The sequence below is a fragment of the Hydra vulgaris genome, chromosome 11 (genome assembly GCF_038396675.1).
Source record: "Hydra vulgaris chromosome 11, alternate assembly HydraT2T_AEP".
NCBI lineage: Eukaryota > Metazoa > Cnidaria > Hydrozoa > Anthoathecata > Hydridae > Hydra > Hydra vulgaris.
The window spans coordinates 53,939,859-53,955,000 of NC_088930.1; the positions used below are offsets into that span (position 1 = coordinate 53,939,859).

Here is a 15,142-nt window from a genome sequence, read left to right on the forward strand (position 1 = left end):
ATTAGTATCAAAAAAGTAACTATGACAACTGCCAACTTAAGTACTTCAAACTTAAGAATAATGACCTGGTATTTTAAAATATTGTTCTATACCTGTTTTTTCACAAATGAACATTCATTTATAAGACTGTCAATGTTTTCACTTCTTTCTCTTCCCTTTCCAAATTCTGGATGTCGAACTGAAATCTTTAAAAAGATTATTTTAATTAAAAAACTTTTTTAAGAAAAATAAACAATTTTTATTCTGAAAAAATCATTTGATTTCAAAACACAATAAAAACCACTGCATAATTTTGTATTATACCTCTTTCATTGCTAAATATGATTGGCCACCTTTTCTTTTCACCTGATTTAAATATTAAACAAGATAATGATAAAATAACATAATAAGATTTGATAAAACAAAAAATAAAATCAAAAATAACAAAGTTAATAAATTAAAATATTAAAATTATGGGACTACCAATTAACTTGTAAAATTGAATTTTATAATTTAATATAAAATTGATATATTGAACCTTATAAACACTTCCAAATGCTCCTGTCCCAAGGTGTTCATAAACAGCATAAGATTGTACGTAAAAACTTGGTGCCTTATTTAAATTTATTGTTTGAATTCTTTCTCTGATTTCTTGATATTCCATAAACTAAAAAAAATTCTTCATTTTCATTTAATTTATCTTGACATAAATTGACATAAATTTAAAAAATTTCAATTAACTGCCTTAAAGCAAGGCAAAAAAAAAAGGATTTAACTAAATATTTCAAAATACTTTTACAACTAAACTAAGAAAATAATATATCAAAAATCCAAAATTAAAAAAAATACTGTTTCAGGATTTGGTTTGGCTCTGAACATTAAAGGTTGCATAAATGTTGAACTTGTAAAAGACAACAAATTACAGGAAATTTATGATAAATAAATTTGCAAAATATTAGAATACAAACTACAAAAGCAAATTATTTTTCTGAAATTTGTCAATAATTTCTTGAAAAAGCAACTCCAATCAGAACAGGCTTGCAAAAGAGAAATATAGTAGATAAACAATAAAACATTAAAAATAACTTCTAGGTCTATAAAAGAAATTTGGAAACCAATGTACTATGACAAAAAGAAACAGGTATCTTTTATTTATGATAAAGATACCTGTCATAAAGGTATCTGTCGTAAAGGTACCTGTCATACAGTACACTTATGAGTGTTTTAATGGATAATATTTTTGGAAAAACAAAAACTATCAGCAAAAATATGTGTTTTGAATTATCAAGCAGAAAGAGATTGCATCTTAAACAAAAGTTGTTCGGATGATATAGCCTTTTGAGTAGATATAACTGTATAAATTTTTTCTAGTATGTATTAGTTCTTAAAAAAAATTATAAATACAGTGAAAATTTCTGTTAAAATTAAAATAATTTAAAATAAGATTCAATTAAATTTGAAATATATAAAAAATTGCAAAATTCAAAATTTTATACCAATACACAGTTTTTTAAACTACATGTTGAAATATGATGGTGACACTACACTGAAATATGATGGAGACACTACATTGAAATATGATGGTGACACTAAATGTTGAAATATAATGGTGACACTAAATGTTGAAATATGATGGTGACACTACATTGAAATATTATGGTGACACTAAATGTTGAAATATGATGGTGACACTACATTGATATATGAAGGTGATACTATATGTTGAAATATGATGGTGACACTACATTGAAATATGATGAGACACTACATTGAAATATGATGGTGAAACTACATGTTGAAATATGATGGTGACACTACATGTTGAAATATGATGGTGATACTACATTGAAATATAATGATGATTAGAGATGTGCCAGGTACCCGGTTCGGACCCAGGGACCTGGTAATTTGGCGGTTTTACTGGGTACTCAGAATCGGCCATTTTGTTGATGTACCTGGCACCAGGTATCTTTGAAAATATTTTTAGCAGACAAAACCTTTAAGTGCTGTAACTAATAAATAATAAAAATAATAAAACAAATTTTCTTTTAGTGTTACTTTAAATTGTGTAAAAATATTATTAACCAGATAAAAAATAGTGCTTCAACCAATAAACTTCTTGATAGTTTCAGAAGTTAATAATTCCTATGTACTAAATCTAGAAAACTGATTTATACAGATATAAAAACCATAAAGTAAAACAAAATAATATGAGAATGCAAAAGAAAAAAAATAAAAGAAAGAAAAAAAATAGTAATTGCTTAGTACGAGAAAGAAAGATTTTTTGCAATTTTATTTGCGAAAAATGAATGAAAGTTTATTACTTTGTGTAGGTTATTTTTAAATAAGGTTTTTGTTAAATGATTGTTTACACCAACGACCTTTTAACCAACATAGACGATTTTCAACTGAATTTTTTTCCCATGAAGTTTGAGAAGTGGGATGAGAAATCAATGGTTTTTGCAGGGGCGATGACATGGTTTTTAAAGTGGGGGGTACACTGCCTCATTTCAAAATAAATTCCTCAATTTCTTATAAAAATTATCAATTTTTTTTAAAAAAAGAAAGAAAGTCCACACAAAAAAAAGTAGAGGGAGGGGCGTGCCCCACAGAAACAAGAGAGGGTGCATTCCCTCTTGTTTCTGAGACGAGCAATCAACCACTGCGCCATGGCTGCTAAAAACAAAGAAATATTGCATAGTTTTAGGGGTTTTTAATTATTTTTTAACCGTTTTTAAAAATCTAAATTCTGTTCAAATGAAGCTTTCAATCAATTATTGTCAGAAAAATTATTTGATTGTCTACTTTTTAATTATTTTGTACGCTGATAACGTTTTTCATTTGTCACAAACAAAAAACCATAAAAGAAATTAAAATGAAATACAGCAAAAAAGTGTTGTCTAAGTTATTTTTTATTTGATTAAATTTTTTTTATTCTTACTATTTTTTAATGGACTTAGTGCCGGGTACCCGGCCTCGGACCCGGTTTTTAACCACCTGGTACCCGGAATTTGAAATATGATGGTGAACTACATTGAAATATAATGGCGACACTACATTAAAAAAAATTATTTTTTAAAAAATCTTAATTTTTAACTCTTAAAACTGAAGTTTCTTATTAAACCATTGAACACTAAAAAAAAACTTAATTATAATTAGGAATTTCAAAATAATCACTATGACTCACACCCCCATTGAAAAAAAATTCTTACTGTAAGCTGTTTTACATAAGTGACAAGTTCATTATATGAATTTAAATCTCTCTGATAATGTCCAACATCAATAAATTTTTCAAATAATTCAGCAGGGAACAACCTGAATAATAAATAAATAATTAAGAAAAACAAAAACAATAGAAACAAATCGGTAAATGCAAATGAAATTAAAAAAATAATATTAATAAAAATAGATAAAAATAGTTTAAATTGTAAATTATAATTTTGATTGATATTCAAAATTTTCAAAATTGGTTTTTTTCATTTATTGCTTAAGAATAAAGTTGGTTTATTATTATAAAATTATTATTAAATAGTTTTTAAACTGAGGTACAATAGAGTTTTTGATTCTGTATCCGATGGTAACGTTTTATTTGATGTTGTCATAAGTAAATTGATATTGTTGATAGAAATAAGTTTTTTGATAAAAACTAAAAAAAATGAGTATTTTGCCTAAATAATTGATAAAATACTAATCAATTATCTATGTGTTTACTTCCTTAATTACTTCAACAAGAATATATTTCATATACTTCAATTACTTCAATAAGAATATATTTTATATACCTTACTCTGTCAAATTTTGTGGTTTATTAGAGTTTACTACTTATTTATTCTATTGAATTTATTTATATGAGTTTGATTTATTATATTGATTTTTAAATAAACTTTCCTTTTTTCACTTTTTTTTATTAATGTAAAGAAGAAAGAAATGGAAGAATGATGTTTTAGTGGTTGAATATTTTAAGAAGTTTTTTTCATTCACTCCTCTGCACTATGATTGAGATTCTGTAAGTATTAAACACAGAAATATAATACTTCAAAATATTAATATTAATACAAAAAAACTTTTTTATCACGTTTTAATTGCTCCTTTATATATTTAATTATATATTTATTTATATATTTATTTATATATTTATTTATATATTTAATTATATATTTATTTATATATTTATTTATATATTTAAATATTTGCGGTTTTTATTTTAAACAAATCATAACAGACCTATTTGCTCTTTGTGAAACCAATTTAAATTTGGCTGCTTTATGTTTGGATTAAAGTGTTTATGACTATTTTTACCCTTGTAAAGACTACAATAGCCACGCTTTGAACTGGTTTGAATTTTCTGACTATATTTTAAGTGCTTTTGCTTAGCATCTATTAACTCAATTAACTTTTGTTTTTGTTTTGTGTTGATCAACATCTTCCTAGGACTGCATTCTTTTAGATGTTGTTTTTGATGAAATTGACCAAGGCTTTTTTTTTTTTATCCCTCAGCCAATGTTGTTGTTTCAATAAGTGAACTTAATTAAAAGTAAGAATTTACTAATCAGCATAAAAATGGTTAACTGAAATTATTTTCTAGACAACCTTAATTACTTACCTTTACTTTTTGATTTGGGTCTTGTCTCTAACTCAAGCATGTGCTCATTTTTTTTTCTCTCCTTCAGGTCATGCTGTGATCTAAATCTTTTATATCATACTTATCAACATCAGATTAACAACTATATACTTCAGTTTCAACAAAATAGTCAACACTTTTTGATCACTTAAAACAGGCAGCCATCTTGAATATGATATCTCTAATGTTATATCTTGAGGCTTGTTGATAATACTGTTGACATTCTTATATTAAGGTATGGTAACAATCTTATATTAAGGTATGGTAACTGAGTTCTCTATTATATGCCTTTTTGGATTATCCTTCACTACTAAACTCTCATTGAAACCATAAATACAATCAATTGATAAGTAATAAATAAGTCGATAAATTGATAAGCATTAACTAAAGTTGCCACTCTTTATTATATTTTTTATTTTTTAAAATCCTGATTCCATTCTCTACCTAAATAAATCACATATATTTTATGGAATACTGTTGTAATGTTTGGACTGGTGCTTCTAATGATGCTCTTTTCTTTGTAGACATTTGTAGACTTTGTAGACTTTGTAGACAAATTTGTAGACTTTGTAGACAAATTTGTAGACTTTGTAGACATTTGTAGACTTTGTAGACATTTGTAGACTTTGTAGACAAACGCATTTAAATGTTGTTATACCTGCTCTAGTTACCAAGCTACTGTCTTTATCCATTGAAAAAGGTGTTGTTGAAAATGGGTGTCAGAGAAACAATGAGAAATCAATCTTTAATTAAATTAAGAATTGATCCTTTGGTTTAAGAATTTTTATTTTTAAACATCTTTGCTTCCAAAAAAGCTGCAAGCAACCACTATTAGAGTTGGAAGTTACTGGAAGAGGAAAGATGACGATTGTAGAGCAAGATAAAAACTGACAGACAACTTAAAGGATTGCAAACTATATCAATCAGGAAAGCAAGATGAAGGCAGCAAATTCCATAGAAATAATGTTCGAGGAAAAAAACTAGAGAAATAAGAGTTTTTGGCATTTAGGAACAGACACAGAAAAGAGATGAGACTTAGTTAAATGACAAGTAACACGAGAATGAATTTTAGTAGATGGCACAAAAGACGCTAGCTCTTTAGAGCAGTGGCTATTATAGTATTTGTAGAAAAGAGAAAGAGTAGCAACATTACGACGATGTGATAATGGTGGGCTGAAAGAGCAGGTCCAACTATATTTACAATACGTTTTTGCACCTTTTCTAAAAGAGAAAGGACATCATTAGAAGATCTGCCCCAGATATGGCAACAGTATTCCATACAAGGCCGGATTTGAGATTTATAGAGATAGAGAATAAAATCTGGAGTAAAAAGGTATTGAGCTCGATAAAGAGATGCAACCTTAGCAGATGCTAATTTTGCAACAGATTTGATATATGGTTTCCAAGAAAGATCAGAAGTAAGAGTTAATCCTAGAAGATGAAGGGTAGATGACTCATTGAGTACATTACCATATATAAATATAGAAAGATCTAAATTATTGTGATAACAATTAGCTATAAAAATTTGAGTTTTATCTGAATTAAAATCCACCTTAGATGTGAGAATTTCTGGGAGATTGTTAGTGTATACCAAAAACAGTATAGGGCCTAGGATAGACCTTGAGGAACCCCTGATGTTACAGGATATGAAGAAGAATGCTGGCCATCGAAGATAACTTTTATACTACAATCGGTAAGGAAGGATTCAATAATCTTAACAATGTTACCAGATACATCGTAAAAAGAAAACTTATAGAGAAGCATGCCAAACTTTATTAAAACCTTTAGAAATTTCAAGAGCAATGGCCTTACCCTCTCGATCTTTATTTATTGTACGATAAAACCTATCGGTTATTACTGTTAGTGAACCAGCTGTAGAATGAGAAGATTGAAATCCATATTGATGATCAGAAAATAAGTTATTAGTTTCAAGATGAGGGATTAAGTGTTTGTTAATTAAAGATTCAAAAACCTTGCTTATGATAGGAAGAAGACTAATGGGACAATAGTTAAACGAATCAGATCGCTCTCCAGAATTTTTGAAAATAGGAATAACAGATGCTGCTTTCCAGCAGGCTGGAAAACAAGACTCTGATAAGCACTTGTTGAATAGTTTTGAAAGTATAGATGATAGCTCCAGAAAACACTTCTGCAAGACTATAACAGGTATGTTGTTCAGGCCACAAGCTGTTGAAGAGTCTAAGCAGGAAATCACTTTAGATACAGAAGCTGGAGTGATACACATTTCAAGCAATGGATCAACCTGTTTGAAGGTTATATCAGGTAGAACGCAACTAGTGGAATCAAGAGATGATCAAAAGGTGGAATAACAGATTTGCCCTTACTATTATACTATTAAAAATTCTCCAGAAGTCATGAGAGCCTAATTTTTGAGATAAAATACGAGATTTTTTGAACTGAGAATACCAGGCTTTGGCATTAAACGAAACTTTTTTACAATAGTTTCTAGTAGTAGTAAACAGATGTCTGTTTTCTGGAGAATTGTTTTGCTGATAGATTTGAAAGTTTGGATTGAAAATTGTAGCAGCGCAATGTGAGGAAAACCATAGAGAAGAGTGAGGCTTGACCTGGAATCGTCAAGAGGGAATAAAAGATTCCATGCCAGCCTGAATCGATGAAGTTATGTAAGAAGCACATTTATCAACAGGAAGACAAAAGATTTCTACCCAGGGGCCATTACAAAGAAAATCACAGAAAGAGTCTCAGTCAGCTTTAAGGTTGTTGTAAGAGATACGATGATACGGGAATTCAGATGATGAAAAAGAATAAGATAATAGTTTTAGAGAGATTAAACTGTGATCAGAAGACTGACTAGGATCAGAAACAAGACATAAGTCAAGTTGAGAAGGTAAATGATGACAATAATATGAAGAATAATTGTAATACAATATAAATTGTATGTACATATCACAGATAATAATTAAATATAATAATAACATAAAATGTAGCAATAATAACACAATAATAAATAAATACAATATAGATAAATAATAAATAAAGCAAAAATCAAACCACTTGTTTGTTAAAGAAATTATATATCAAAGGTAACTTAGGTACAGAGAGAAATTATAAAGAAATACACTCAAACAATTTATTTTAAATTGAACTCTATTTAGCAGTAAATAATCTGTAACAAAGGGATATTTTTTTTAAAACTTTTTTATTAATGCAGGAATACACTGGTTCCATTAGGAAATACATTGTTGTTTTATGGAAAACTTACCATATTTAATCGTGTTGAAAAATGAAGAGTATAGCTTACTATTTTCTCTATTCCTGGTGTGATGATTGTGAATTTCATTTGTTTTAATAAAAAAAATTTAAAAAAGAGTTAGGTAGTTTATTTTGGAGAAAGTCAAACACAAAAAGACAATTGTAAATTTTTACAAGATTATGGAGTTTTAGGTTTTTAGTTCAGAAAACTTTTTTTTGGATATCAGATTCGATGAAAACATCATTATTCTAATAGATGGATGTTGTAAAGTAGCAATGCCATTAAGTAAAAAGTTACTTTTTTGACCCCAAACAATAGAAAAGAATAGAACAACAATAGAAAAGCTGAGAATAGAAAAGAGAATAAAGAAGAATAAATCATTCAAAGTATTTGGATAGGAACATAGGAACGAATTAGTGAAAGCATACTGTTAGCTTGTGTAAGTTTTTTTTAAGATGATACAGTTGATTATACCAAGATAGGTTTTCATCAAGATATACTCTAAGATTATATATTTTGACAGAAAAAGTTTTTTTCTGTTAATTTTAATCTTAATATTACCAATACTTTTTTGAGGGAAATGAAAAAAAATGTATTCAGTTTTATTGACATTCAATGAAACACAATTACTATTTAACCAGTTACATAAGCATTGAAGATCTTGATTAACTTTTTTACAGAGTCGTAAGTGATTTGTTGATATACAAAAGATTGGTATCATCAGCATAATGATGTACCTTCAAGTTTTGAGTCTTTTTTATGAATTGAGATAACAGAAACAGTTTTTAAGATATCAGGGAATACACCAGTGATGAATGACAGATTAAATAGTTCAGAAAGTACAGGAGAGATATCATTTGTAAGAGCTTTAAAAATAGGTATTAGAATGCTGTTAGGTCATGAAGTCTTGCTGTCATTAAGAGAATGAATAATAAGATAATACTTCATTTTTGTCTGTAGGTTTTATGAATATTGATTTAAGATTAGGATTTTAAGATATTTATTAAAGTCAGTATTGGATGAGTGTATCTTTTTCTAAAATTCTTCCGGAACTGAAACAAAGAATAAACTAAAAGATTCTGAAAATTTAATGGGGTCATATATCATTGAGTTGTTAGAAGATAAGCAGGAAGGATATGATTTACTAATGTTTACTCGATGTTACTAATAATTACTCGATGTTTAAAAGATTCCATTAGAAAATATATTATCATTAGAAAATATGTTATCAATTCGCCATTTGCGAAGACCTACCACCGTTTTTTTTACTATCTAATATCTTTCAAAATATCCTTATCAATGTTTTAAAGTATTGTTTACAGGAAGTAACTTCTTTTACCTACTCCAGGTCAGGTTCAGGATCATCACAACCAACCGGCCATTGATATCATGTGACCTAGTATTACCTGCCTACTGCCTTGTAGGATTTTTCTTATTTAGACAAAGAGTAATAATAAACTTTAAGATCCCCTGCTTTAGGGCTCTTAGTTTAGTAAAGGCTAGAGATGGTGTTTTGATAAAAATATTCAACTAGAGCAAATGTTAACTGCAGCTAGCTAATATCAGGTAGAAGGCCTCCAAGGCAAAAATTTTAGGGTTAAATAAAATAATTCTGTTGAACAGCCTTGAATCCCTTCTATTGAAGGGGATTTTAAATTGTTAAATAAATATTATATATATATATATATATATATATATATATATATATATATATATATATATATATATATATATATATATATATATATATATATATATATTTCTTTTATCTTTTAATAAGGGTACAACTTGTAATAACAAACAAATCTTTTCACTCTGTCAGCATAGAAACTGACCTTGATCAATTTAAATTATGACCTTATCTATTGTAACATGATCTTGAAAGTTAAAAATTATGGTGAAGGAGCCTGAGCAATCTAATGTATTCATAGTGTACTTTGAATACATTATAAAAAGTCTAATTGCAATTGTTTCTGAACTGTTTTACAGCAGTTAATGAATAGTTAATTCTGTCTAAAAAAATCCAAAATATTGCAATTAAATGATTATTGATTTTAAAATTTTTATAAAATGTTTTATAAATTATAAAAAAGTTACATATACAGATAAAAATTTTTTTGATGAAAAGTAGAAACCTTTTAAACAACTGCCTATTTCTTTCCATGCTAAACAAAAACCTTCAAAAATAATTTAAAAAACATTTTAAATAAAAGTTAGTTAAAATATTTTGAATAAAAATTAACTTAAAAAAAACACATTTCAAATAAAAATATTCTTAAAAAAAAGAAAATAAAAAAAATAAAAATAATAAAAAAAAAAGAACTTAAAAAAAATTTAAATAAAAATATTTTAAAATGAGACTAGTTAAAACATAAATTTGAAAAAGCAAAAAAAAAAAAAAAAGTAAAAAAAAAAACTACACCTGTTAAAATATTTACCTAAGAGTGCGAAATGCATTTTTCTAGAAAAAATTTTTCATCAAATTAATATTACAAAAACTTATTACAAAGAAATAATACTTCAGATACAATAAAAAAGATACCTGCAATTGTTCATTGCTAAATGACCCACGACCACTTAAAAATGATTTATCAAAAGAATTTATTGAACAATATTCGCTTGAGACATATTTAGGTTCTTGAGAGATTGTAACACTTTTTTTTTCACCATTTTGTTCTAAAAAGTTTGTAGAAACACTATTTTCACAGGAGGCACCACTACGCTCTAGAAAGTTTGTGGAACTATTATTTTCACAAGAAATTTCATTGTGTCGATGCGAGTTTGTGACATCATTAAGGATAGAGAATATCAACATCATAATAATATATATTCCATTTGTCTAAATAAAAATAAAATAAAAAAACTGCAAATTTATTCTTGAAAAATCAAGCATTGAGGTTGATTTTAACACCAGTTTGGGCGCTCAAAATTGATCCCAAACTCCTTAATTAATAAACATACTTAATTATGGATATAATTTTACCATAAGTACTTTGCATTACAAAAAGTAAAGGAAATTATATAAAATAAAGGATTAAAGAGTATATAACATACTCCCTTAAAAAATAGATCCTTAGAACTATTCATGTACTGCTTTACCAGTACCAATTTCAGTGGATGTATGAGGAACTTTATTTTTAAAACATTGTGTCCCCCAATTTTTTTTACGTAACATGTGATAACTAAAAATCTTGACAAAGTTTGTGTAAATATAAAAATACAAAGGAAAAATTTTATATAATTGCAATCACTTCTATTTTATTGCAAATTTAATTCTTTAGATGTATTATTAAAAAATAATCTATTTAGGAATAATTAAAAATGAAAAAAAAGCTTATAACGAAGACTCCCTTAGAAAACAAGTGTACGCATTTTTGGATTTGCATCCGGATGACAACAAAAACTTTATTGTAAATTTTCGAATGGAGAACATACCAAAATCTACTATTTATAATATACTTAAAAGAAAGGGGAACAATATAGGACCAGAAAGAAAAGTCGGAAGTGATCGCAAAGCCATAAAGATGCCTGAAAAAGAGATAAAGCGCCTTAAAAAATCGATTGATTAAAAGAATGGTATTTCACAGCCTGGTCTTGCAAAATGATTTCATGTATCACAACCGTACATATGCAAAATTATTCACCAAAAAACTAGCATTTGTTATCGTAAAAAAAACTAAAACACCAAAAAGAACACTGGCTCAAAAAGCAGCTGTTCATATAAAGTGCCGCAGGTTGGTTTTGATTTTTCGGAAAAAAATTGTTATTATTGGCGATGAACCTTTTTTTTATTTGAGGAACACTAATATTTCTGGAAATGCTGGATTTTACTCTTCTGACATAAATGCAGCATCAAATGATGTAAGGTTAAAAAGAAAAGACAAATTTGAGCCAAAATTACTTGTTTGGATTGCATTCTCTACAAAAGGAATCTCTCAGCAGTACATTTCTTCGTCAGGCCAAGCAGTCAATGAAGATGTGTATACTTCAAAATATCTTGTTAGATAGGAGAAATTCATTGAAAAACATAAAAATGACAATATTGTTTTTTGGCCTGATCTAGCTTTGCTGCATCATTCACATAAAGTACAAAAAGAGCATAATCCTGCTAATGTGCCAGAATTACGTCCAATTGAAGATTTTTGGTCTGAACATAAGAGATTAATGTACAACAAAAACTGGCAAGCTGAAAATCTCAGCAAATTTAAAAAGCAGATAGTTTTCATTAATCGACATGTATATTGGCTTGCCAATGTACACGTTGATTGTTTTAATTGAAAAGCAAGCCAATGTACAGCAAGCCAATGTACAAGAACGTGAACATTGGCTTGATGCCGCCACATTAACTAGAGTAGACACTGTTAGTCGTCATAGCATGAATAACTAATAATTCTATTTATTCTGTTTCTGCACTAAAACAAAACAGTTTAAGCAAAAAAGGCAACTGGTGTCTTTGGAACTGGTGTCTTTTAACGGTTTTTTTTACTAAAAAAGCAATAACAAAAAAAAATTTCATTATCTAATGTTTTTTTGTATTGTAAAATAATACTTAAGAACATTGTTAAAAATTGTTATATCTTTTGATAGATTTTACACTTTTTAAAAACAAACAAACTACAAATTTTTTTTTGATAAAAAGAGTTTTATTGTTTGTTTAGAAAAAAGGATTTTAAGAAGTGTATATAGTTTTAGATAAGCTCAAGTTTTTTATCTTTTAGGTTTAAGGTTTATTTAATTACTTAATTAATTTTTATTTTCAATTTATACCTATTATGACTTTAATAATAACAAATAATGCTCTTCTAGTTTAATTTACTCATTTTCACAAAAACCTGGAAAATTAAAACAAAAGCAAAATTAGAAAAGTTTTCTTATATTACACATGACCTTGCATAAAATGTTATATTAGAGGATTTAATGCGCTGTCATCAGTTTTGTTTTGCAAGGGTTCAAATCCGCAAAATATTTTCAACTTTTCAATCTGACTGTATATATTTATCGCAAAAAAATAAATATAGCAAATGGACTTTTCTAGTTGTTAGGGTAGAGCGGGGTATATCGGGACAGTCAGGCATAACAGGACAATTATGCCTGAAGCCTTATATCTCAGCGTGTTTTCTTAAGCGATAAAACAACAAAAGATTTATCTTAAACTATTGTGAATTTGCTTTATTTATAAAAAGTTTATATTTTTCAGACAGAATTTCTTTTCCTATTTTAGAATCTAGTTTTAAAAAAATATTTTAAACTGAACTTTTAGAATAGTGTTAATTTCATTAAAATGACTTTTGTGGGGCACATTAGGACAACAAGTTATTTATATAATTGAATACATTACTACCATTTTGTGATGCTATTTACAGTTTGATGATTTTATTTTTAATCTAAAATATTATTTTTTCTTATTTAGAAAAGCAATTTTAGTAATAAATTCAAAAAAATTCTTATTTTTATAAACTTAACTTCGATTATTAATAGTATTTAATGTAAACAAAGAAGGAAAGCAATGATATAAGAATGGTAAGAAATGATATAAGAAAGATCAATTATTTAAAATGGGATGAAATACAGTTTTAGCTGTGAGTAAAAAGAAACTTAGAACTAGAAAAGCTGCTGATACATATGGCATATTCAAGTTTGCTCTACATTTGCATATTGCTAATAAGCTAGCCCATCAAAAAAGTTGCCAAATAATTTCAGGATATTTTCTGTGTGATTAATGTGATCCATAAAATGTTTAATTTCAAATTTAGTAGTAGTTACCAATTTAATATTATATAGATTAGAATAAAGCAGAGGTATTTTATAATAAAACACAAAATTTTTTTTAATTTTAGCTGTTACTTCTTTTTTGTGGTGTATGGATGTAAGGGCATGTAGTTTCTATGGGTATGTTACTTTTTTAAGAGTTTAATGTTTGAACATATTTAGACGATAAATAGCCTTCATTTTTCATCACTTTTAAAGCTCTACAATTGATGAATATCTGCTGCTTTTTAACTGTCCCATTTTGCTCCACCCACTTGCAAAATGCAAAAGTTTTGCTAGTCTAGTAGCAGGGCTGTCTTTTTTCTTTATTAAGTTTCAGACCATAATTATTATTTAGACCATCCACAGTTTATTAGAACTAAATACCTTGCGAATATTGATAACATATGTATCTCTATCATGACATATGCACAACAAATTTCTCCTGGTGTTTAGAAGATTTTAGAAATTTTAAGCTTTTTAAAAAACTCTCTTCTTTTCATTTGTTATAGTATATAATATTTTTATATATTTTTGTATTTAATATCTGTAGAACTTCAAAAATGCTTTACTTGGTATTTTAAAAAATTGAAAAAGATTTAAAAAAAAAAGGTGGGATTGGTTGGATTTGAACCATGGCAATGCACTTCAGTAAAAAGGTGACCTAGCAACTTCCACTTTATAGGCATATCTATAAAACTTCAAAAGTGTTTCGTTTTGTATTTAAAAAAATTAATAAGTTCAGCATTAATGTAAACAAATGCTTTAATGTAAACAGATGCATTAAGGTAAACAGATGCATTCATGTAAACAGATGCATTAAATTTTTGTATTTTTTTAATTTAGTATTTAATGGTTTTAGATTGTGTGAAAAAAACTTCAAAAGTAAATTTAACAACATCAGATTTATACAGAGCATCAAAAATCCATTTTCCACTAAGTAAAAACACTTTTTATCACATAAAATACATGAGCATCTGTATCACCTGCATAACCAACAAAAATTTTAATTGACATTTTGGAACATTACACAATATTACACAGTATTAAAACAAAGTTACTTGAACAATTTTAATGGTTTTTAAAACTGCATAAAAGTTATTTTGCAAAAAAATTGTTGGATTTAAAAATTGAGTTTTTAAATAAATTTTATTTTTAATTTTGATTTGTAACCAAACCTGAACAACACATCTTGCATTGGTATCATTTAACACAAGCTCAGTTAAAGCAGCACATACAGCTAAAAAATAAAAAAAGTATAGAAGTAATCATATATATATATATATATATATATATATATATATATATATATATATATATATATATATATATATATATATATAAATATATATATATATATATATATTTATATATGCATATATATACAGGGCTTGTGATGAAGAAAATCACAAAGCGTGTTATATCACGCTCGTAAGATTATGTGCAATTATGCGGGTCAGGGCTGCAAGAGCAATCTTGAAATTTGAAAATTGCGGAAGACAGTGTTTATAAAAAGCTTTCTATTTGTTATACGACTTTCATTTGTAAATGTTTGAAGT

At 27.1% G+C, this 15,142-nt stretch overlaps 1 protein-coding gene across 2 annotated transcripts in view; it reads right to left on the minus strand.

Annotated features, from left to right (window-relative positions):
- The window catches only part of LOC100213132 (serine/threonine-protein kinase Nek10), a 94,444-nt gene that overhangs the window by 26,738 nt on the left and 52,564 nt on the right, over window positions 1–15,142 (minus strand). For both annotated transcript variants that reach the window (XM_065809213.1, XM_065809212.1), the window contains exons 17-24: window positions 14,762–14,823; window positions 10,378–10,674; window positions 10,274–10,296; window positions 9,971–10,012; window positions 3,192–3,294; window positions 518–646; window positions 304–345; window positions 93–185 (exon numbers count right to left, since the gene is read on the minus strand). In XM_065809213.1, coding sequence (XP_065665285.1) covers window positions 93–185; window positions 304–345; window positions 518–646; window positions 3,192–3,294; window positions 9,971–10,012; window positions 10,274–10,296; window positions 10,378–10,674; window positions 14,762–14,823 — 791 coding nt within the window. The remainder of the gene's footprint in view (window positions 1–92; window positions 186–303; window positions 346–517; window positions 647–3,191; window positions 3,295–9,970; window positions 10,013–10,273; window positions 10,297–10,377; window positions 10,675–14,761; window positions 14,824–15,142) is intronic.